At 48.2% G+C, this 24,628-nt stretch overlaps 1 protein-coding gene and 1 long non-coding RNA gene across 14 annotated transcripts in view; one reads left to right on the forward strand and one right to left on the reverse strand.

Moving 5' to 3' along the window:
* Positions 1-10,035, forward strand: part of LOC112395772 (uncharacterized) — a 28,113-nt gene extending 18,078 nt beyond the window's left edge. For 5 of the 9 annotated variants that reach the window (XR_003002436.1, XR_003002444.1, XR_003002437.1 and 2 more), the window contains 8 exons: positions 268-368; positions 457-626; positions 1,347-1,448; positions 2,039-2,122; positions 2,227-3,166; positions 3,331-3,417; positions 7,664-7,744; positions 9,136-10,035. This is a non-coding gene — a long non-coding RNA (uncharacterized LOC112395772). The remainder of the gene's footprint in view (positions 1-267; positions 369-456; positions 627-1,346; positions 1,449-2,038; positions 2,123-2,226; positions 3,167-3,330; positions 3,418-7,663; positions 7,745-9,135) is intronic. The other 4 variants (XR_003002439.1, XR_003002442.1, XR_003002441.1 and 1 more) reach the window with 4 other exon arrangements.
* The window catches only part of PAXIP1 (PAX interacting protein 1), a 46,837-nt gene continuing 22,470 nt past the window's right edge, over positions 262-24,628 (reverse strand). For all 5 annotated transcript variants that reach the window (XM_024739147.1, XM_024739146.1, XM_024739149.1 and 2 more), the window contains 15 exons: positions 22,066-22,462; positions 21,486-21,580; positions 14,858-14,953; positions 13,788-13,925; positions 13,049-13,170; positions 12,456-12,640; positions 11,293-11,336; positions 10,039-10,109; positions 8,861-8,963; positions 7,630-7,798; positions 2,232-2,332; positions 1,118-1,252; positions 955-1,030; positions 805-865; positions 262-389 (listed from right to left, as the gene is read on the reverse strand). In XM_024739147.1, coding sequence (XP_024594915.1) covers positions 374-389; positions 805-865; positions 955-1,030; positions 1,118-1,252; positions 2,232-2,332; positions 7,630-7,798; positions 8,861-8,963; positions 10,039-10,109; positions 11,293-11,336; positions 12,456-12,640; positions 13,049-13,170; positions 13,788-13,925; positions 14,858-14,953; positions 21,486-21,580; positions 22,066-22,462 — 1,809 coding nt within the window. In that variant the 3' untranslated portion in view covers positions 262-373. The remainder of the gene's footprint in view (positions 390-804; positions 866-954; positions 1,031-1,117; positions 1,253-2,231; positions 2,333-7,629; positions 7,799-8,860; positions 8,964-10,038; positions 10,110-11,292; positions 11,337-12,455; positions 12,641-13,048; positions 13,171-13,787; positions 13,926-14,857; positions 14,954-21,485; positions 21,581-22,065; positions 22,463-24,628) is intronic.

Below are 24,628 nucleotides of genomic sequence, written 5' to 3' on the forward strand. Positions count from 1 at the left end.
CAAAACATTTCAAATCTTTAACATCCATAATTTAGAGATAGCAAGGTCTTTATTTACACCATTTCATTTGCAGCTAAAGTTCCATCAACAGTGTTGCGAAAACATTTAAAAACCTGGCAAATGAATCATAAAACCTAACGTGGGCTCTTAAAAGTCATATAATACAAAACATAATTTATGTTTCCTCAGAATAAAATTGCACATCTTAATAAGATGCAGTATATTTAATATATTTGTCTTCCTGCTTTAAAATGCTTGTCCCCGAAGAAAGCAGCTGGAAAACAAGGGCGTCTCAAGGGTGCAGGGGCTGCTCCATCCGGCAGCTGACACAGCCAGACCCGTGCGTCGGGCTCCAGTCACCAGCGCAGGTGCGTCAGTTAAATTTATATGTAAGCTCGTTGAGGAAAACAACTGCCAAACAAACACGATGCAGACTAGTGACAGCATCCAATACAGGCCGCACGCTGAGGTGGTGAGCTTCGGGCACCCGAGCCCTCGCCAACCCCTGCGACTCTGCACCATCCACCCGGGGCTCCAACCGTCCTGGGGCAGAATGACGCAGGCTCCTTTCAGGCTACAGACGCAAGAAAAGGGGCCCTGAGATGACACCCACCAATCACCCAAAGGTAGGAAAAAGAACCCGGAGAGATGTAAGAGCACATATTGTACAGAAACAAAATCTCCAAGAATGTTAAGGGGTCTTTTATCATTTTTTTTATCGCCAACTCTGGAGATACGGAACACACACGCTCAGATCTTAGTGCTGAGAGGGTTTCTGCACACACACATCTTTCAAAAGGATATGATTCATAGTCCAGTGTTTGTGTGAGCACTCCAGTTAGAACAAACTCTGCATTATGAACATCTGAAAGAAACGAAAACAAAAGCCGTTAAATGAGTGCACGGCCATGCACCTACACACTCTTAATACAGAGCAAGGGGAGTAAGCCATACCTATTCCTCTGGCAAAATATTCTCGACACAAGTGAAGGTCATTTTCACAGGATATTAAAATTATTTCTGACAAACTCTAATGAAAAGAAAATCATTAGTGACTGAACAACGGCTCTTGTACACAACAATGATGAACTCAACAGCGTATTTTACTTCTGTCCACCTTATTTTGCGTATGTTCCATGAGTTTCCGGAAAGACGGCTGTTTAGACAGTACTTTCCCTCCTGCACATTCCACAATCGCTTTCATAGTTGAAAGACTTGGGCAGATCCCAGGAGTGATGTAAAAATATTTCGCCTAAAAATAAAATGAAAATATGTGTATTATGTTTTGTAAATGGAATTTTTAGTGTACATAATTTCTCACTTTTTGACAAAATGTCTAATTTCAGGGGGATACACGTACTAGACCCGGCTAGTCCCCAGTCTGAAGTGGGCCTGGGGGAATCCAGGTGTGTCGATTCGGAAGTAACGTCAGCACTTTCCTATGTTAGGTATGACCTATACTTATTAACGGCAACTAGAACTTATATTCCTAAAAGACATGAAGTACTCTGCGATAATAACAAGAATAGGGACAAGAATAGGAACACTCAATTTCTATAAACTGTAAGCTCAAACAGAATAGGAAATGGTTTTGCTGGTTACAATTTTCTAAGTGTACCAAAAATACCATTTTGTTTTAAACTCAAATATTTAGAAAAATCAGACTATCTTAGGTAGAATACTCTTAACTCAGTATTGCAAATCATTTCTGATTCCTAAATTGGCTCCTGAAGGGTAAAAAAATGATTACCTTTATTAATTTACTGAGCCGCTGTCTGACGAGTGTTCTATCTTAGCAAATATTTAAATGTTCTAGTCTAGAATTATCAGGCACAGATTCTAATATGTTCCCAAGGACGGTCTCCATTCTCTAGCTGAGTATATACATTTAATGAGAATAGTAGCAAGTAATGTAAGTTGTTAAAAGCAAAATAATCGATTTAAATGTCTCCTACCTATTCACACACGTACTCTTTACAGAACCGGGTATCTGTAATGCATCTCTCTAATCTGTTTAACTGTGTGTGGATTCTCTTAGCTATGGGAAACAGCAGGACTCTGCAGGTGCCGAAGACCCCCAGAGGCACCCTGCCCGAGGAAGGCCGCCCATGCGGTGGGGACGGTAGGTGGTGGTGGTGGTGGGGGCGGCTCCAGGGAGGCCCCTGCTGTCGCCCTCAGCTGTAGCGGCTGTCGCGTCCAGGGGCCTCATCTGACTTCCCTCCCAAGCGTACCTTAAAGAGCGGAGACACGCGTGCCCTCCTCAGGGACTCCTCCAGACTGAAGGAGAAAAGCACCTCGGCCTCGGCGTCTCGGAGAACGTAGCTCTGCTCATCTGGAAAAGAGAACAGCACCCCGTCCAACAGTGCACGGCGCCCGGGCTGCACCGTGCCACCCGCTCCAGGCTGCCCCTGGTCAGGTGCGTGTGATCCACGGCTCACATTTACCTGTGAACAAAAGCCTCACCTGTTATACTTGTCAGTTACTTTTCTCCTGAAAACAGCCAGGCCGAAGACACTGTCCCTCCTTGGTCAGTGTTTCTTAGCGTTTGGAAAAAACTGGACTGAGAGCTCTGTCCCCTCCACACCCCTCAGCTGTAATCTCACCGTCCCAGGGCGCCCACAGGCCCAGGGGAGGAGCTCCAGTCCCGGAGGGAGAGCCGCGAACTGTCGTCGTGTGTGTGTGTAGGGACCACAGTGACTCCAGAGCCATTAGACTCAATTAGCTGAGATTTACCATAAACACGTTCCTTTTAAATCTATGAATATGTACAGCAATTTATAAAGAATGGTTTTACCAAATTTTGAAGATTTAAGAATTTTTAAGAAATATCTAGTTTGTCAAAAGGTAAAGATCACAAAATATTTTAATCTTCTTATGAAATACATCTCGTTCAGAAAATCATTTCTTCTTCATAATAACCAAACTGTGTAACACAGCCCAAAGCAGGGAGAGTCGGATGACACACGTGGTAGGCCATATACTTCTGAGACATGCCCTTCTGTTTTTGAAACAATGCCTTAAAAATGTAAAAACCATTCTGAGCTCAAGGACCACCGGGACCACCGGGCGAGAGCAATCCTGTCACTGAAGAAACGCTGACATTTAACAACTGCTGCAGACACACAGTGGATCAGCCAGCAGCAGATGAGGCACTATACTGGTTGAGGTGGGAGACGATAAGAATTTCTAAAAAGATGATGAATTAAAAAATGCACAAAAATGTACTGTCATGCATGAAGTGATATATCCGTTTTGTTTTAAATATTTATTTATTTAGGGTGTGCCAGGTCTTAGTTGCAGCCTGCGGGATCTTTTTTTTTTTTTTTGTAGGGATCGCACCTGGGCCCCCTGCATTGGGAGCACGGAGTCTTGACCACTGGACCACCAGGGAAGTCCCTGAAGTGCTGCATTTGAAATGTAAGTGTCCACGGCAAAATCAAGGTTGATATGCCTTCTGGAGAGCTATGAGGGAGTGCCAAGAAGTAGTTAATATTTATGATAAGAGACGATGACACTGAAATATAACGAAGTAGCTAAAACAATCCTGTCCCAGAGGAGATGCTGACATTTTGGTTTTCTAAAAGAAGCAGCAGCGTTACATTAACTTGCTAAGAATCCGTAGAAACGGTCAACCTGAAAATTAAACTTTTCACAGCAGCACAGAGGACATGCGTCTTCCAGAAAGAGATTCTATAGTTTGAGACACCAATTTTAAATACAAAATTATCCCCTACCACTTCTCGAACAATCCGGTTTTAAAGCTGTCAGGCCCGAGGGCGTCAGAGCCCAGGGAGAGGGGCTGCGCTGCAGGGGCAGTGGCCGTCCACGCGCTACTGACCACACACAGTGCAGCTTAGCAAGTAAGTTAACAAGTTCATTAGGACACCGGAAGCCGGGCTTCTCACTGTTGTTGGAGAAAGGATTACAGACAAAGGGAGGGAGGAAATGAGGACGAACCGCGTGGTGGCAGACTGGCATCGGACAGACAGACACAGGAAGTGGGAAGAGGGTTCAGGAGCAACACCCCAGGGCCACAAGCACTGTCCGTCCGCTCCCAGGTTTACACTGAAAGGACTCGGGGATCCTTGGGAAAACGCCGGTGTGGAACCAGGGCAGAGAAGCATTGAGAGGAGCCCAGAACATTCTTGTTTTGCCAAAAGCTACCACGTGGTCAACCCGACAGGACACGGAAGCCAGCCTGAGTGGCAATCCCTGGTCACAGTGGGGACGATGTGAGGGTCGGTGACAAGACGGTAACAAGGAGACACAAAGGAGCCCGTGTGGGGAAATAAGGGAATAAATCAGAAGTCTGACAGGGAACAGCAGTATCTGCAAAGTTTCAAAGTGCTTCCCATAATGACTCGTCAAGAAGCCTGGCCGGCTTGCACCTGCGTCGAGGGACCACCGTGAAATCACCTGCAGGACGACAACCCTGCACTGTGCAGCCCCTGGCAGGATGCGAGGTGGGGGAGACCGCAGCCATGTGATGGTGACGCCACCTGCCCACCCCCCTCGGGAGGAGACAGTACACACACCAGACGGAGGGCATTCTGTACAGTGACAGACCTAACTGACCAGACATCTTCAAGTGACAAGAACAGACGGGCCCTTCCCAGACTCAAGGAGACTACACGCAACGTGTGATTCAGAACTAGGTCCTTCTGCTCTAAGGGGTGATGCTGAGACAACGGGCGGATCTGAATGGGGATGAGGATGTCTGAGGATGAAGCGGCAGCCGTGGATCGATGTTGATTTCCTGACTGTGGCCGTGTCGTGCCATCTATGAGAACGTCCTTGTCTGTCTGTAGGAAACACACATTGAGGTGTTGGGGATAACAGAGCATTATTTGGGCAATGGACTCTCTAATGGATCAGGAAAAAGAAGCTATGTCTGTACTATACAGGCAACTGGGTGACTGGTCGTTTCAAAAAATTTTTTTTAATTCAAAAGCCAAATGGGTTTTAAAAATCTCCATAAAACGTTAAAAGATGGAAAAAAGTAAGAAAGAAATGAATCAGAATGCAGAATTTCAGATACTGCCAGAACTAATACCCTAGGGTTAGTATTCTTCTTGAGAAATTTCAGGAACCTCAAAATGTAAACTTTTGGCAAAACAAAATGTCTCAAGTCTGTCTTAAAAGTAAATGACTAGGGGCTTCCCTGGTGGCACAGTGGTTGAGAGTCCGCCTGCCGATGCAGGGGACACAGGTTCGTGCCCCGGTCGGGGAAGATCCCACATGCCGCGGAGCGGCTGGGCCCGTGAGCCATGGCCGCCGAGCCTGCACGTCCGGAGCCTGTGCTCCGCAACGGGAGAGGCCACAACAGTGAGAGGCCCGCGTACCGCAAAAAAAACCCAAAAAAGAAGTAAATGACTAGTGGATATCATATAAATGATTTTAAAGTTCACATGACAACACAAAAGACACAGCACAGCCAAACACAAAACTAAAACTCCTAAACTCCTAAAAAGGTAACAAGAGAAAACCAAGAGGGCTTTGGGTACAGCAATGACTAGATACAAAACCAAAGGCATGATCCACAGAAGAAATAACTGACAACCTGGACTTCATTAAAGTCGAACACTTCCACTCTGTCAAAGACAATGTCAAGAGAATGAGAAGACAGGCCACAGACTGGGAGAAAATATTCGCAAAAGACGCATCTGATAAGGACTATTTGTTACCCAAAATATACAAAGAACTCTAATAAGAGAACCCAGTTAGAAAATGGACAAAAGATCTGAACAGATGGATGACCACAGAAGATATACAGGTAGCAAATAAACACATGAGAAGACGCTTAACATGGTATGTCATCAGGGAAATGCAAATTAAAACAAAAATGAGGTACCACCACACAACTCTTAAAACAGTCAGAAAAACTGACAACACCGAGTGCCGGCGAGGATGTGGGGCAACAGGAAGTCTGCTGATGGAACGCAAACTGGTACCAGCGCTTTGGGAGACGGTTTGATGGTTTCTTACAAAACTGAACCTACTCTCCTATGATTCAGCCATCGCACTGCTTGGTATTTAGCCAAATGAGTTGAAAACTTACATCCACACTAAAGCTGCACACAGAACACAGCTTTACTTGTAATTGCCAAAACTTGGAAGCAACCAAGATGCCCTTCAGTAGGTGAGAGGATAAACAAACAGGTCCGTCCAGACGGTGGGATAGTCTTTGGTGCTAAAAAGAAATGAGCTAAGAAGACACAGAGGAAACATAAACGCACGTGACTAAGAAGCCAACAGGAAAAGGCTGCATCCTGTGTAACTCCAACTATCTGACGATCGGAAAAGTTACGAAATCCTGAAATTTGAGGGATCAAATACGAAGTGTGTTTGACTATTCAATATTGAATATTAAATGTTTATAATAAGACCAGAACCACCTTATAAACCCTCAGAAGTCAACACAGCAAACATTAATAAGGCCATGAAGAAATGAAAGTCAGCTAAAACTGCCCATCAAATACGAACTGTTATAAACAGATAAAAAATGTTTGTTTTCGCAGACTGGTAAGCTTGATAAATTAAGCAGCTCAAATTTCAGTTAAAGAACAGACTCCCTCATTCTGAACTTTGTAGCTCATACAATTGAGAGCTTATCTACGTTTATGGCATCGTTTCTACGTTTTTCTTCTTCTGCCTGCGTTGTTATTTATATTTCACTAGTCTCTTTTAAGAAAACTTCTAAAATCTCAACTGAAAATTTCTAAACACTACATAATACAGTTGAACCTAGTTATTTGTGGATTTCGTATTTGTGAATATGCCCACTCAGTACAATTTATTTGTAACCTCAAAACCAGCGTCTGTGGTGCTTTGCAGTTCTCTGTGGACGTGGCAGAGCTGCCCACGCGGTGCTTCCCGCTGGGGCCGACACGGCGGCGCTCGCCCCGGTTCAGCTCGTCCTGAGAACAAGGGTCCTTCCGTGGTCCACTTAGTGCTACTTTCTTCACATTTCTGTGCTTCTGTCAGTGATTTTTGCTGTTTGATCGGCCTATAAGCACAGTGCTGTCCAGTGCCCTGAGGGCAACGGGCTGTGATGTGTCCTCACAGAGGAAAACACACGTGAGACGAAGCTGCAAATCTATTCCACAGAGAAAAGTCACTTGGAATCATATTTCCGCTGATTAGCGAGGCTCTAAAGACACGTGGGTGTACTGACCCATCTAAGAAAAACCTATCTCTATCTCTAAGGGTCACTGCCAGTAACAGGATTTCACTTTCGGTGCCCTGGACAGTGGGAGAGGGGCGAGGGAGGGACACGCTGACCCTCCCGCCTGCCCGGACGTTGCCGGGCTCCCCACCGGGTGCTGTACTGCATGTGGAATATCATCCGACAGCCAGTGTTCCAAACAAAATACACTCACATCAGGAAACAACATGGCAGGGATGCAGAGCTTATTCTTCCCCCGATACCTTCCAAAAACCTCTATATTTCAATGGTAAAATGCAAAGATATCAATCAAGTGACTGGAACATGGAATAAGTTTATAAATAACAAAGAGTTAACAAATGAACTAGATGTTTGCTGGGATGAAAATGGAGATAATGCCAAATTAAAAGGGTTTTTTCTTGAAGTAATAATAAGTTCACTGAGGTACAGATGCTGCTACTCACCGATGAACTTCTGACACTTGAAACACTCCTCCAGCCACTCCGGAGTCACGATGTGCTTCACCACGGAGATGGCCGTCAGGAACTTCACGGTGCGCGTCACCTTGCTGGAGATGAGGTGGGTGCACTTCTGTGCAGACTCGGCGACCTCCCCACCAAGAATGTAGAGCTTCTGGGGGTCACGAACACAGACCAGAGGTGAGAGCTAGGCCTACAGAGCTGCACACGGCCCGGGACGCGTCTAAGACTATGAACAGAGTCCTCGGCCACGGAAAATGGTGCAACTGGTAAAACCAAACCCACGCCTACTGTAGGAGGAAAGTGAAAACTAGGACTGACAACGTACATTTCCCTAATCAATGCTGTGCAGATCAGGATTAAGGATTAAATACGACATCCCTATAAATAAGTAAAATTCTGAAAACAACGCAGCTCATTTCGTAAGGCGCAAATCTGCCCAGGCTTTCTAAGCTGAAATGAGTGTTACTGAGGCACGTTAAAATACTGTCTCTGTTTTAAGAAATGATGACCTAAGAATTGACTGAGGAGACATAAACATATAAAAGATGATCTCTTTAACTATACTCAATTTTAAAAGTAAAGAAAATAAATTATACTAAACGTAAAGTAGCATTTATAATTGTTTCTTTTCCTTAAAAAAAAAAAAAAAAAAGTAAAACGTATGAATCCATGTAACACAGGTCAACTCCTACTCTTAGCCATCGCCCTCCCCGTCCCCAAAATAACAAAACAAAATCCCACAATCCCTCCTGGTGTTACTTCCAAGAAGCTTATTTATCTAAATACACAAATACACCACCGCCCCTTGGGCCTACCCTCCTACCCAAGAAAACAAGTCTTGAAAGACTGTGGATTCAATCAGAAAACCTGAAGAGGCACAGCCACTCTTTTAAGCTAATGTCTTTATGAAAATGATGTCCGAGTGGGCTTGCTATGCTCACGTGATTATAGAAATGGTTCTCGGTCTACTCACCTAAATCGTTTTTCTCCTAATGAGAAAACGCGTATCTAAGTGGGAAGCAGTAGCAAGAATGAGGCGGGAAGTCAATGATGAGGTAATGACGACACACAGTTTATAGATACACACTGTAAACACTTATAATACGATATTCCTGATTAAATGTTAGTTTAATTAGACTGCCGGCCTCAAGCAAATATAAACAGAAAGGAACATTCCTAAAAATCCTTACGCAAAATAGAATTAAAGTTTCACCTTAATATACTGTTGAACTTGAACAGGCTCAAATCCAGTGAAAAGCACAAAAGGGGTCAATTCTGGTGTTAGCTTCTTAGTGGGAGGTGGTATATCTTCAATTCTATAAAATACACATAGGAAAGACCGCCTATTATTTACTTAAAAATGTTCTTTAGCAAAGAAGGGATTTTTAATAGCTTTAACAAGCTTTAAGTGTGTGTGGTGGTCTTTCCTTAAAGGGAAAATACAATGACTTACCTGCTCTTTTTTTCTTTCCCACCATTCACACCCAGGCACCCCCAAAAGGCCTCCGTGTGGCACCTCCAAGGGAAGCAGCCAATCAACGCTCCACTTCATCAGCAGCCCCGCCCCCGCCCTCACTGGCCTTGCTGGTCCTGAAGAGCGGGAGGCCCCCCACCCCAGGCTCTAGTCCTGTGTCTTCCACCTGCCCCGTCTCAACCCAGAAGGCACAGAACAAAGCTGTTTGACTCAAGCACACATTTTAAATTAAACCTCGGTCTTTTCCATTTCCTTAAATTTTCTCAAATCCTATTTTTAGCTTATATTTGAGACAGTCTATTCAATTAAGAAAAACTTATTTGTGGCATTTTAATGACATATATAATCACATAATTAGGCTTTCACTAAAAAATCCAATCATTCCCAGACTGTATGGATGTGGGGAATGGCAGGAGGGAGAGCTGAGGGGCAGGGAAGAGAGGAAGCCCCTCGCTGAGCACGGCCTGGAGGGCCTCTGGGTTCTAACGGAGCCGCCGGCTTCCCTTTACCAGGTGAGACCAGCGCAGATCTGCACACAGCCACCCCCCGCGCCGACCCGCCGGGTCAGGGGTCGGGACGCAGGCTCCCGGGCCCACACCCAGGACGCCTGGAGCGGGTTCCAGTCCCCCACCCCCGCCGTTCCACCACAGCAGCTCACCGGGGGTTCTGGCGCGGTTCTGGTTAAAGGAGAAGATTCAACTGTTTTTTTAATAAGAGAGGAAAAAACACTGGCTATTCCCTGTTTATCTCCAGCAATGAAATGAGACGTGCCACGATAAAGCTGTGACGCAATCAGCAAATCCTTCCAAATCCTACTCACTGTGAACATTTCAGGGAACTTTCCCAACTGCCACCATTTTTCTAAAACAAACCTGTAAAAGCTCATCAACCATTAAAAAAAAGGCCATTCTTCATACCTGGCTCTTTTGGAAGAGGGCTGGGTATTGGCTGCTTCATTCTGCTTCAGTTTGGGAGGCAGTCGTACACCCTGTGATTAAAATATGATTTACTTTAATCAGTCTCCCCAGTAATACAGTAGCTTCCGAGAGCTTTCCACCTACCCCACTGCGTACGAGACACACGCACCCACCACCACGCCTCACCAGCCGAGAGACAGACACACGCGAGCCTTCCAGGGAAGCCCTGGTCTGGTGCCCTCATTATTCATCAGACCCAGCAGTCCTTTAAGACGTCTTCGCCCCTCTCTCCGTTCACGTTACGGATTTAATCCTCAACCTTGAACTTTTCAGAACACTTTTCACTTCAAATATTTTGTCTTGTGTCCCAGCTTGGAATTTGGAAAACACACTCATTGCAACTACATGCCCAAAAAGAGACTCTTCCTGAACTGAGATGTCACCCACGAGGGTTCAGGACGACCAGGTCACAGCGCTCTGGAGGGCGGGGCAAGGTGCCGAAGGCCGCTCCGGCCCCCAGGTGCGGGGCGCCCACGTTCCTGGAACCAGCTGGAGCCCCTGACCTGCGGAGACGCTGAGCCGAAGGGCAGGGGGAGGCCGGTGCCCCTGGAGGAACCCCCGACTCAGCCTTCACCCTTGCCTCACCTCTATGCAGACCTTCGTCCACAGATACACTTTCTCTCTGTTTCACTACTTGAAGCAATGACCTCTCAACCTGAGATGACAGAGCAGATGCCCCCCACCCCCCGCCCCGCACTTGTTTCCTAACAACCAACTGCTGGCCTTCAGGTCCACAACGGTCCCTCCTGAAGGCACCCTATCAGAGCTCAGCCAGCGGGCTGGAACCCCACCTGGGACATGCGGGAACAGTCCCATCACGGTGAGGTCCGGGCTCCTGCAGAGTGAGCTGTGGGTCCAGGGCTACTGCACTAACGCCTCAGCTCTTGCCTCCCTGACCCTATGGAAACACGTCGTCTTACTTACTCAGCTCTCCGATGCTTTAAGCAATCGTACAGCTCTTTGAAGCGATAACGTTCCTAACGTGTATAAATATGAATAACTGACGACATCATCAGTTACGAAAAAAACGACGCAGGTATACTACACAGCTACGGCAGGCGAGAAGATACAGCCCTCACCTGTTATGGTGACAAACTACGAAAAGAATTCTTAATTCACAAATACAAATGGATCCCTCCTGCGTGCGTATAATACACAGTTAACAGCCAAAGTAAGGTTATGAGCTTGACATACCATCAGCAACTCTGCTGACACTTTCAGTGGAACTCTCCAAGCATCTAAAGAGAGAAACGGGTTACTTTTCAGATATACTGTGTAAATAGATAAGCCGTGTTACAAAAGCCTTTTCATGACACGTACACACACTACTATACATGAAACAGATAACTAACAAGGAAGGACCTCCTGTAGAGCACAGGGAACTCTATTCAATACTCTGTAATGACCTGCGTGGGAAAAGAATCTGAAAAAAAAAGAATAGATACACATGTATGTAAAAGTGATTCACTTTGCTGTACACCTGAAACTTACACAACACTGTAAATCAACTATCCTCCAATTAAAAAAAGAAAAAAAGGAAGCATATCATCAACAACAAAAACACAAAAAGCCCTTTCAGGAGCGGGTAATCCTGGACACAGGGCGGCTTGGCGGACAACCTTTAATAAGGGGAAAATGTGAGGACTGTTACTAAGCGGCTGCAGTGATGGGCAGGCACAGCAGAGGCTGCCCACCCCGCGTGTGCTGTCCCCCGGCCAGTTCTGGGAGCCACACGGTCCGGCTTCTAAGAAACCGACCGCGACGAGGGGGCTGACACCAAGGACCACAGCGCGCCGGGCGGCGACCGAGGGTGCGTGTCCACTGAGGACGAGGTGACGTCACACCAGCAGGTGCGTCACAGGGGAGCAAGCAGACCACAGCTCAAAATGAAGACGAGCTTTCTCGTGACTGAAGCCATTCAAACTGGAACTTAACAGGCTCCTTTGAGAGACAGCACGTTAAAGCGGCGTTCGAATTGAACGCCCGTTTTCTGGAGTAACGTTCAGTTCAGTAAATGCAGTAACGTTAAGTGCCGTAGTGTGTACAGTCGGGGCAGTGATCCTTCCACCAGTTTTGCGCAGCTGAAGGGGAGGTGGGCTACGGCTCACGGGGCGCCTTGGACAGACCGGAGCCGGCTCGAGACAAGATCAGCAGGCGTCTGCACGTTCCTTCTACCTCTGAGAGTCCATTTAGAAAAAGCAAACCAAAGCACACAGCAACGAAAACTGGGCAGAGTGCAGAGGAAGACAGCGTGGCGAGGAAACGGGAAAGGAAATCAGAATGAAGAGAGGGCCGAAGCCGAGACAGGTGGTGCTCGGTACGCAAGCTGGCGGCAACGTGGAACCGGCCCCGCTTACCCAGAAGGTTTGAGACCAAGTGCGGAGCCGGGGCGAAGGGGTCCTGCAGGCTGAAGGTGGTGTAGCGGCCGTACTGAATCTGCCGCAGGGCCTCCAGGTTCCCCAGGAGGATGTCTCCCAGCCACTGGGCGTTCACGCACGGGATCCTCCACTCCTTGGCTTTCTCGTACTTTAAACCAGTTGGTCTTTTTTTTTGGAGAGAAAACACATTTATTAAATGTTAGAGTTCTGTGTTCAAATTTATATTCAACAAAGCCAGTCCGCGTTTTCTCACACTAGAAATGGCAGGGATGTTTCTGTAGAGCCGACCCTGGCTGGTAAGGAAGCGCACACATGGGTCACGAGATCATCGCTAGGCCTACCTTTACCTTACTGCTGTTACCTGGACTAAACTGCATCTCATTAATTCATCTAATTTAATTCTTCTGCTAGCATTACCATAAATATCGTCGCTATCCTGTTAACAGACTTTGATTTTCACACCCTGATTTCCATCACGGAACTATGACATATTAAGAAATACAGAAGTGCTGAAACAGCCACCACAGTGTGTATAAACTGAAGATCGAGTATGGCTTCAGAACCGTGCTTACTCTTTACAGATGAGAACTGTGTTGCTGCGGCAGAGATAGCCCGTGTACTTGGCACCTGCCAAGTAAGCCATTAACTTCAGGTCATCCCTGTCGCTGTCAACGAATCCAGTCACAGAAATAATCTAAGGAAAAAGAGCAAGTAAGGCCAAAATATAACGACAATTTAACCCAGTTAATAAAACTTTCTTCTACATTTTACTTGTTTTATAGACACATGTTTCCGTTCCCTCTTTGGCATCACAAGAGGCATCTAGTGACATCATCTCTAAGAATGTCAAAACCAGAACTTTGTTAATGGTGAAAATGTTACACACACAGCCAGCAACGGGATGGAAAAGAAACCTACCAAGTATGGGAAAACCATTTTTGTGTTACTACGACACCGCTCAGATAATCTTAACGAAGCTATTGTATTAAGCATGTAAATATTAGTTCTTCTTACTGATCCCAGTTTTGAGCTCAGCTAAGTGGGAGAACCCACAAGTGATAACGTCCGGCCAACAGCAGCCACTTCTGGCGTGAGTCGCTTGCTTTACTTCAGGAATTTATGAAACAGTGTCAGAGACTTAGAGTCAATGAAACCGTGACTCCGTGCAGAAGCTGCGACTGTTACAGGAGAACAGAAGGAAGGAAGATGCCTATCGCGCTCGGCACCGGCCAGCGGGCCGTTCGCAGCCCACGGAGGACACGGGAGCAGACGACCCCCCACCCCCGGCAGAGGAGGAGGGGTGAGCCTCACATGCTGGGAGCACGGCCTCCCCCCGGGCGGGAAGGCCACGGGGAAGTGCAGGGCCCGATGGGGCGGCACGAGCCGCTTCTTCTTCAGCACCGTGTTCAGCCAGTGCGCCGTGACACACCTCTTCCTCTCCTTCACCGCCTGCAAACGCAAGAGCACGGACTGGTCTCGGGGGCTTTCACTGCAGGCTAAACACAGACTATAAGGCTGGACAGCTAACAAAGCCACCTTTAATGGGAGTCCTATAAATAAAGGAATTTCACGAGCTTGGCACTCAGTTTACTGGAGTCATGAACTGCAACGGTGTCGCAGGTTAATTTTAACACACCCCGAAAACACTACCGGCCACCCAAGAACGAGAGCCGACCACGGGGGGGAAGAGCTACTCGTCTGACAACCTGGAAATAACTTCAGTCATGGAAGGAGATGACATTTTCTGATCATCAAAATTAAAACCGCCCCATGAGAACACAGAGGGCCCCGCACACAAGTCACGAAAGAATGCAACTGCTCACCTAAAAGCAAGCACAGAGCACCTCCCCACAGGCACCACTACCTACTCTGTAACAGGGGTTCCTTAGAGGCCGTGTGTCACACACACTGACACCCGTCTGTCTACAAATAACATTTTTAAGAAAAGAGAAGAAATGAACTTTCAGGGCATGACAGCAGGTGATACTGAGGAGAAAGCGTCTGCTCTGCAGGAGGACAGAAGCTTGGAGAACTGACCGGGTCAGGCCTGCATACGAATCCCCCAACAGTTAAGAAATCCTGCTTCCGGCCGCTCTTCATTCAGTGTGGCCCTGGACTGGAGCGGAAGGCCGTCTACCCTCCCCTAGCACCACCTGGGATGTCCCCTTCTCCATTCCTCACAGACAGAAAGGCCTGGTGGCCACAGAGGTATTGATCTAACCCACCAAAGATCGAGGAGAATTAGTAAGAAGCAATTTTCTATTTGCAGAGGTAGAAAAAAGTCCTTTCCAAACACGACCATCACCAGAGTCACTTAGAACGCTAACACTGTCCAGAGAAAGGGACAGACTCGGTGCCATCGCAGCTGAGCCCCCACTCACCTGTGCGAACAGCCCGCTCACTTGACTCTCACAGAGCAGGTGTGTGCAGCGGCTCGAGAACGTGGGGTCCACAGCACCTCCGTGGGCCTGGATTATCTAGAGACGCACAAGACCCAGAGTCACAGTCAACCTCCAGCGCTCAGGGGAAGCGGGAATTGTAATTTCAAATAAGACGGCTACTAAAAGAATCCATTGTACATTTTCATCGTCTAGTTCCCCAAAAGTAGAGAAGATGTTATCGGCTATATGTACGGACTTTTCCACCCTGCGCTGTACAATAAAAATGAACTTTAACACCATTCCATCTGAATTTCCAAAGGAAAAGTGGAATGCTCTTTCTAAAACAGGGTTTCTCAACTGGGCACTACGGACGTTTTACACCAGCTGACTGAGCCGCAGGGGGGGATCCTGAGCATCTCAGGGGGCCGGCAGCCCCCTGACCTCTCCCCCTGAGACGCCAATAACACTCCCCCAGCTGCAACAGTGAAAAATGTTTCAGACACTGCCAATCGTCCCCCGGGGCTAGAATCACTGCTTTTAAGAAACTTTATTCTAAAAGGGGGAAAAAAACAAAACAAAAAAAAGGTCAAAATGAAGTCTGTGAACACCAGAAAATTATTTTTAAAAACAGGTTCAGTTTTTTGGGGTGAGGGGACTGTCCCGTACCTCGACGGCAGTGGTTATTACATGGTTGTGTGGCACTAAGGGGAACTGGTCAAAACTTAAAACGCTGTATACCGGAAAAGCGAGAACTTTATATGTTAAAAAGACCTGCCCCACGAAACAATTCCATTTCATTTACAGCTTTTTAAAATTTTTTATTAAAAAAATGTTTTTTAAACTGGAGTCTAGTTGACTTACAACGTGGCGTTAGTTTCAGGTGCGCGGCACATTGATTCAGTCACACACACACACACACACACAAATCCTTTTCTTAAAATATTCTCTCCCGTTACAGTTCATCACAGGATGTTGAACGCAGCTCCCTGGGCGCTACAGCAGGACCCTGCCGCCTGTCCGTTCTCCGCGCTCTCGCTTACGCCTGCTGACCTCACACTCCCTCCCACTCCATCCGCCCCACAACCCGCTGCTTCTGGGCGACCACAAGTCTGTTCTCTGTGTTCACGCGTCTGCTTCTGTTTTGTAGATGGATTCGTTTGTGTAGCATTTTAGATTCCACATCTAAGTGATATCATATGGTATCTGTCTTTCTCCGTCTGGCTTACTTCACTCGGTATGAGCATCTCTAGGTCCACCCATGTTGCTGCAAACGGCATTATTTCATTCCTTCCTATGGCTGAGTAATGTTCCGTTGTAGGTATGTGCCACGTCTTCCTTATCCATTCATCTGTCGACGGACATTTAGGTTGCTTCCACGTCTTGGCTATTGTGAATAGTGCTATGAACACAGGGGTGCGTCTTTTTGAATTATACTTTTGTCTAGGTTTATGCCCAGCAGTGGGACTGCTGGATCACACAGTAGTTCTAGTTTTAGCTTTCTGAGGAACCCCCATGCTGTTCTCCATAGTGGCTGCACCAACTTACATTCCCACCAGCAGTGTAGGAGGGTTCCCTTTACTCCACACCCTCTCCAGCATTTGTTATTTGTAATTTTTAATGATGGCCGTTCTGACCTGTGTGAGGTGGTACCTCATGGTAGATTTGATTTGTATTTCTCTAATAATTCGTGATACTGAGCATCTTTTCGTGTGCCTATTGGCCATCTCTATGTCTACTTTAGAGAAATGTCTATTTTAGGTCCTCTACCCATTTTTCGTCTGGCTGGTTTTTTGTGGTTGAGTTGTGTGAGGCTGTTTGTGTATTTTGGGAATTAAGCCCTTGGCACTTGCATCATTTGCAAAGATTTTCTCCCAGTCAGTAGGTTGCCTTTTCATTTTGTTTATGTCTCCTTTGCTGTGCAAAAGCTTGTAAGTTTGATCAGGTCCCATTTGTTTATTTTTGCTTTTATTTCTACGGCCTTGGGGGACCGACCTAAGAAAACATTGGTATGACTTAAGTCAGAGAATGCTTTCCCCGTGTTCTCTTCTAGGAGTTTTACGGTGTCATGTCTTACACGTTTAAGTCTTTAAGCCATTTTGAGTTTATTTTTGTGTAGGTGTGAGGGTGTGTTCTAACTTCACTGATTTACATGCAGCTGTCCAGCTTTCCCAACACCACTTGCTGAAGAGCCTGTCTCTTCTCCATTGCATATTCTTGCCTCCTTTGTTGAAGATTAACTGACTGTAGGTGTGTGGGTTTATTTCTGGGCACTCTATTGTGCCCATTGATCCACTGATCCATATGTCTGTTTTTGTGCCAGTACCACGCACTGTTTTGATTACTGTAGCTTTGTAGTGTTGTCCGAAGTCTGGGAGGGTCATGGCTCCTGCTTTGTTCTTTTTCTTCAGGATTGCTTTGGCAATTCTGGGTCTTTTATGGTTCCATATAAATTTTAGGATTACTTGTTCTACTTGTGGAAAATGTCATGGGTAATTTGATAGGGGTGGCATTAAACCTGTAGATTGCTTTGGATAGTATGGCCATTTTAACAATATTAGTTCTTCCCATCCAAGAGCATGGGCTAGCTTTCCATTTCTTTCAGTCATCTTCAATTTCCTTTATTAATGTTTTATAGTTCTCAGCCTGGAAGTCTTTCACCTCCTTGGCCAGGTTTATTCCTAAGTATTTTATTTGGGGGAGTATGATTTTAAAAGGAATTGTTTTTTTCACATTCCCATTTTGCTACTTCATTATTAGTATAAAGAAATGCAACCGATTTCTGTATGTTGTATCCTCCTTCTTCTACCTTGCTGAATTCATTTTTGTGTGTAGTCTTTAGGGTTTCCTGTATGTATCCATGTTATATGAATATAATGACAATTTTACCTCTTCCCGATCAATTCGGATACCTTTTTATTTCTTGTCTGATTGCTGTGGTAAGGACTTCCAAAACTATGTTGAATAGAAGAGGTGAAGTGGGCATCTTTGTCTTGTTCCAGATTTTAGCAGGAGGGCTTTCAGCTTTTTACTGTTGAGTACTGTATTGGCTGTGGGTTTGTCATAAATAGCTTTTATTATATTTTACCTTTTAAATTTTAGCTTTTAAATGTATTTTATTTTATTATATTTTTTATATTTATTATATATACCCACTCTGGTAAGAGTTTTTACCATGAGTGAGTGTTGAATTTCGTCAAATGCTTTTTCTGCATCTATTGAGATGATCGTGTGGGTTTTGTCTTTTCTTTTGTTGATGTGCTGTATCACACTGATTGATCTGTGTCTGCTGAACCATCCTCACGAACGTGGGCTGAATCCCACTTGGTCGTGGTGTTATCGTCTATGTTTTGTTGGATTAGGTTTGCTAATACTTTGTTGAGCATTCCTGCATCCATCTATGTTCATCAAAGATACTGGCCTGTAATTTTCTTTGTTGGTAGCGTCTTTGTCTGGCTTTGGTATCAGGGTGATGGTGGCTTCACAGAAGGTCTTCGGGAGTGTTCCCTCCTCTTCAGTCTTTTGGAAGAGTCTGAGAAGGATTGGTGTAAGTTCTTCTTTGTATGTTCGGAAGCTCCCTTTCTGTCCCCGCTGATCTCTCTGACAGGGAGGGGCCTCCCAGGGTGCAGGAACCTTTCCTCTTTCATAGCTCCGTCCCAAGGGCACAGGTCCCATCCTGATTCCTTTCTCTCTCTTTTTTTCTTTTGTCCTACCTGGTTACGTGGAGATTTTCTCGCCCCTTCGGAAGTCCGAGGTCCTCTGCCAGCATTCAGTAGATATCGTGTGAGAGCCCTTTCCACATGTGCACGTATTTCTGACGCACCTGTGGAAGGGGGCGGAGCTCCACGTCGCTCTCCTCTGCCATCCTGACCCACTCCTCTCCATTTACTACTTTTAAAATTTGATTTTTACGTTGATTAAAGTAACGCATAAACATAGTTTAATAAGGCCCAGGACAAAAACCAGCAGTTTGCTAGTACCCCATTCACTTTCCACTCCCCTAAGGCTGCCATATCCAGCTCTTTAACTCCTTCCGGTAATTATTAATATATTCTAACTAACACATTCTATGCGATTTCTTTTTTAGCTTTAGATGTTATCTACCAACCTCCTACTGTGGAGGCCACCTTCCCCCCAGAAACTAAAACACACACGCACACACGCATGCACACCCCTAATTTGGTTCTATCACAGTCCCTGTTTCAATCAGCCTTTGGGATTTAATACAGTACGGCTCACCACCTGGTCCATCAGGGCACACCGGGACGAAGCTCCTTTCTGCTACTAACTTTTGCTTTCCCTGGTTGTTAACAAATGCCTCATTCCCCTCCTTCTCACCTGTCTTTTTCTTAGCTTTCCACGTACCTTTCACTATTTCTTTCCCAGACTCTTCAAAGAAATGCAACGTGCTGGCTCAAAAGCATGTCACCTGACTCTCCTCCCTCCAGGGGCCAGGGCTGGACTCGGCCTGGAGCGTGGGCCAGACCAACAGAGCGCGCCAGGCGATGGCATGCGGCCTCAGCAAAGCCACGGGGGAGTCGGCGCCGTGCTGAGCGGATGCGCTCCCTGGAGAGGCCCGGGGCGGGGGGGTGGGGCCCCCCAAGAGCCGTGGGGGCGGCATTCTAAGCGGTTCCTGCAGCCCAGCAGAGCCCTCAGATGCAGCCTCCTGGGGGCCAGGGCTCTAGCCACCCGCTGAGCCACTTCAGGACTTCCAGCCCACACAGGAACCACGGGGTAGTGTGTGTCTGTTGTTCCAAGTCACTGAGTCTCGGGGGAGTCGTCACACAGCAACAGAAGATGAACGCAGCGTCACCTCCGCTTAACACGGTCCAGCCCCTCCAGCGACCTGTCTCCTCCACCCCGTGCCGTCCCTCCCGGACGCCGACCCCCGCTCCGCTGCTGGCTGGTCCCTCTCCACCAGCTCTCACGCCTGTCTGGACTGCCCTGCACCCTCACCCTCGGAATCCCTTTCCATCTCTGGGTCAAGCCCCACCCTTGGCCACACCCTCCTCTTGGGTGGCACGGCACACGGCAGGCACAGTTTCTGACTGGGGGAGTCTGAAAATATCTTCGTCCCACAGTCCCATTTGACTGCCGGACTGGATACGGCATCCCGGGCTGGGAATCACGGGCTGCCTCTGAGAGCCAGGCGCCCGCCCAGGTCCCACTGGTACGCGTCCTCAAGCCCTGAGCCCGGGCATCCCTCACACGCTGCACCTTCACGGCGGCCCGAACAGTGCCCTCTTCTCTCCTTTCAATCTGCAGAAACGCCCTTCAGTTATAAGCGACCTTCTTTCAACTTTCTTGCCTTCATTTCCTCTGTTCCCAAACTTCTAGGATTTAATTTTGGACCTCTCGGACTAACCCTTTAACTGACAAACAAAAACAAAACCCCCCAAACTGAAAGCAAACCTCTTCGTATCTCTGAATTTTGTTCTACTTTTTTTTTCAGGATAGTTTCTAAATATCATTACCCCCTACACTTCCATAATTAAAAAAAAAAAAATGTCCACCGCTGTAACTCTCAGACAGGCGTCTCCTCCCCTGCCCCTGGTGACTGCCCTCCTTCGGGTGCTCAGTGCTTCCCAACCAAGCCCCAGCCCAGCCACCTCCCCGGCCTTCCGTGCCCAACATCTCACGGCCACATGCGCGCCTGCCCATGCTCCACACGCTCTCAAGACGATGGGGAGCAAACTCCGGTTCCCACAACGCGCCAGGTAAGTTGGGTCTTGGAAGGGACGGCCTGGCCTTGGTCTCCGGCCCTCCGTGATTCCCGGACCCCAACCCTAACCCCGGCCCCAGGAGCATGCTCTCCCGCTGCCGCGCCCCTTCCGCGGCCCCGCGGCCCTGCCGATGCCACTCTCTCCACCGGGATCCCTCCCTCCCCTGCATTCTTACTTGGCCTCGGCCTCGCAGGCGGGGTCCTCTGCTTAACAAGCGCCCGCCCCGGCTAGCGCCTTTCTCCAGGCTCTCCAGCACCCAACGTGCTGCTCACCGTCACCTGAGCGTGCGGCTGCCCCTCCAGCCGTCTCACGGTTTCCTCGCTCCTGTTCAGTCACCAGCGCTCCCTAGGTCTGACACTGCCTGGCACATGGCGGGGGCTTAAACACCAACAGTGCTTGCAGGGAAGCCCGCTGAAGACGCATCCGAAGCACACAAACTCATGTTTTTAAAGAAAACTGGGCTCAATTTTGATTTGTGGCACTGCAAGAGAAAGCGTTTACTTTTCCTTTTCTTTAAAGGCCACTGTGCAACTAATAAATCAATCAGCGGACTCAGTCCCACACCTGGGCTGGCGGACTCCGCGGTCCCTTCCAGCCACTCGCCTCTGGAGAACAGACATGACACAGCTACGCAGAAGTCCAGGGTCCCGACCCGAGAGCACCAAAACCCGATCTTCTTCCCACACCCCTGGTTATGTACAAGTCATCCGTGCCACTCAGAATTTCAGGACTGAAAATAATCTTAAGAATGAGAAAGTCCAACCTTTTCCCCTTGCAGTTTGGAAAACTGAAGCCCAAACAGCGGATCTGCCCAAGGTCCCGGGGGGTGTTAATAAACATGCCCATAACACCTTCGGCTATTATACGTGTGTGTGTACGTATATGTGTATGTATCTCAGTAACCTTACCCTTTTCCATGTGGCCAGCAGCTGTTTGTCAGACATCTGCTCTGGATAATCCGCAACTGCGAACACACATCCCAGTAAGAAGCCTTCTTCTGGAACTAGAATAGAATCATACACGTTAAAGTCCCAAACGCATGAATGTGTGCACAAAACATAAACAAGCTCATTTTGCAGAGTTCAATATGAATGCGTGAAGCGAGTCACGCTTGACCATCACGTATCCACCAGTACGGTGAGGACCTCTGGCACACTGCTGCAAACACAGCTGCCCACCTGTCTACGTTAAGTGACTGAGAACACGAAACCAACGGTTCCTGCCTGGGCACTGGGCATCCCGAGTTGGTCCCTGCGGCAGCCTAATGTTCTATGGACGCCACTGTTCACTTCAGGGTGTGGCGTCCCAAAGTACAAAAGAAATCTAACTGTTCCGTCCTCCTGACTATATCCTCTGTTAGGTAACGAGACCCCCGTTCCCTGTTTTCCAAGAGTTATTTTGGCATGAATCCTTACCCCACCTGCAAACACTCTCCAAGTAAGTACAGGACTTTTGGGAGAAAAAGAAGGAAGAAGCCACATTACTAACTCTCTACTGCCGGGTCGTGTCCGAACAGCTGGCGCTGTGGCTGGCACGGCGGGGCCTGGGGCGCCTGCGTTTGCATCTGCTGCTGCTGGTGCAGGCGCTGGAGCTGCTGCAAGTGTGCGAGCTGGTGCTGCAGGGCCTGCTGCTGCGGGGGTAACTGAGGCTGGTGGGCCTGCGGCGGTGGCCGAAACGGATGAGGCGGCGGCGGGTAAGGCTGCGGCTGGAGCTGCAGGGCCTGCTGGGGCGGCAGGTGCAGGACGGACGGCGGGGCCGGTGGTGACAGATGTGACTCCGGGGTCACTTTCGCCTGGCTGAGCAGCGCTGCGTTCGCATGGCTCTGCTGGCTGTGGTTCACCTGCGGCTCTAAGGTCTTTGTCGGAGCCGCGAGGGACTGTAAGATCTGGAAACAGAAATCAGGGGAGGTGGTCGTCAGCAGCTGCTGACGTGTGCTCCCCGGCCCTCATCAGGAGGGCGACAGCACACCCTACATGCCGTCAGCCAGACGTTCGCCGGGCGGACAGTGCAAACACAACTGCCGCTGTCTCCTGTGCACTAAGCACCACGAGTCTCCGTGAAGCAAGTAAGTTCATCTTGTGAGACATTTTCACCAAAATGTGAAACGAACCTAAGTGAAGTGGAACAAGCTAATGAGTGAAAGTTGACCGACACAAGCTCAAGTGGCCGATGTGCTCTAGAGCAGAAGGACGGGTGTTCGGCCACAATGACCTCGCCGGCCCCAGGGCGTGGCCTTGTCCCTCCGAGGCCCCCTCCTGCCCGGCCACGAAGGCACCGGCAGCCGGAGAGCCTGACCCAAGCCTCCTTCCCATAGGAGCTGCCGCTTCCCATAGGAGCAAGGGGTCCGGCAGAGGAGGACGCAAAGACCTGTGAAGGACGGGACACAGGCGACCCTGGAGAGCAGCCGCCGGCCCCTCCCGTCTGCGGTCGTCCTGCTCTGCCACACGAACGAGGGACGGAAGAGACACCAGCACTAGTTTTGCTTGCGTGGTCGACCTTCCCCCAGCCGAGAGGCCCTCAGCACAGCTGGTACACTCGCCTTCCTCAGAGGTGACGGGAGCTCCGCACGTGGGACAGAACACCTCAAGCTAGAGAACCCCGCCGCCAGCCAGCTGGGGTTGAGCTCACCCTCCCTCCCAGGGACAGGAGTCGGCCTGAGAACTGAACAAGCTGCAAGGCGGGAAGGGGCCGGACCGGGACCAGGAGACACCAGCTCACTGAGCGTCAGATCGCCATGTCCCTTTACTACCCTGCGCAGCGCTGGATGTAACAAAAGAAACGTGTCATACAATGAATTTTCCCAACATGCTCAAGTAAGAAAAATGGGAAGCCAACTTCTCATAGTCAAGGAAGCCAGTAACAAACAGATTTTACCAAAAGTCAATCGATACAATTTATCCCTATTAAAAACATCCTTGTCATTTAAATAAAACTCCAGAAATGCAACTTTCACGTAAACCAAACCTACACAAAAATCTCAAATATGTTTTTGACATATCTCTTTCACTTAAAACAGACTCCAAAACATAAAGGTTATATAATTTGCAAGAGTAACAGACTTTGGATTTAGTGGTGAAATAATTAAAATTGAAATAAGTTAACCTCAAGGGTTTGAGTACATCTTTGTCTTTGAAATCAGCCTATAGGTAAGACATCTCTATAAGGAGACTCTTTGGGTACTTTGAAAACTCCTCAAGTTGAGCTCTGAGCAGGAAAAAAGTTTTCAACACGTTTGTAATCAACAGGATGACTAATTCTTCCCTACGCAAGTGTTAAAAAATACCCAGTAAAGTGGAGGGAGAAACGAACCCCACCACATACCCTGCCCAAGTATACAGAAGAGCATTTGGGACGCTGACTTTTCCATAAAAAAGCAGCAGGGGCTTCCCTGGTGGCGCAGTGGTTGAGGGTTCGCCTGCCAATACAGGACACGCGGGTCCGTGCCCCGGTCCGGGAGGATCCCACGTGCCGCGGAGCGGCTGGGCCCGTGAGCCATGGCCGCTGAGCCTGCGCGTCTGGAGCCTGTGATCCGCAACGGGAGAGGCCGCAACAGTGAGAGGCCCGCGTACCGCAAGAAAAGAAAAAAAAAAAAAAAAAAAAAACAGAAAAAAAAAAAAAAAAAGGAGGCAGGAGAGGGGACGGACGGGACGGGACCCTGCCTGGATATCTGCAGATGGGCCACGAGCCCAAACAAAGGACACTGGTCTGGCACAGGGGTCATGGGGTCATGGGTGGGAGGGAGTTACCATCACTTTACAGCCTGTGGTACCATTAAAATTTAAACTTTTGTACATATGTTACTCTTTCACCCCCAGAAGTAAAAGCCTAGGTAGATCCGATACAGCCTGCCTGTCTGCCATCACGAACAGGGCTGACCTGACTGCCGCTCCCCAGGCCAGGGGAGCTCCTGGTGGTGTCAGGTGGGCCGGCAGGAACGCCCGGGGCCAGGACTCAGCTGGAGGCCCCTTCCGTGGGTGACCATGTTCTGAAGGGGCTGGGGGAGGCCAGGACGCGACAGGAGGGCAACTCGGAGCAGACAGAGACACTGGTA

Source organism: Neophocaena asiaeorientalis, unplaced genomic scaffold (genome assembly GCF_003031525.2).
Source record: "Neophocaena asiaeorientalis asiaeorientalis breed wild unplaced genomic scaffold, Neophocaena_asiaeorientalis_V1.1 scaffold145, whole genome shotgun sequence".
NCBI lineage: Eukaryota > Metazoa > Chordata > Mammalia > Artiodactyla > Phocoenidae > Neophocaena > Neophocaena asiaeorientalis.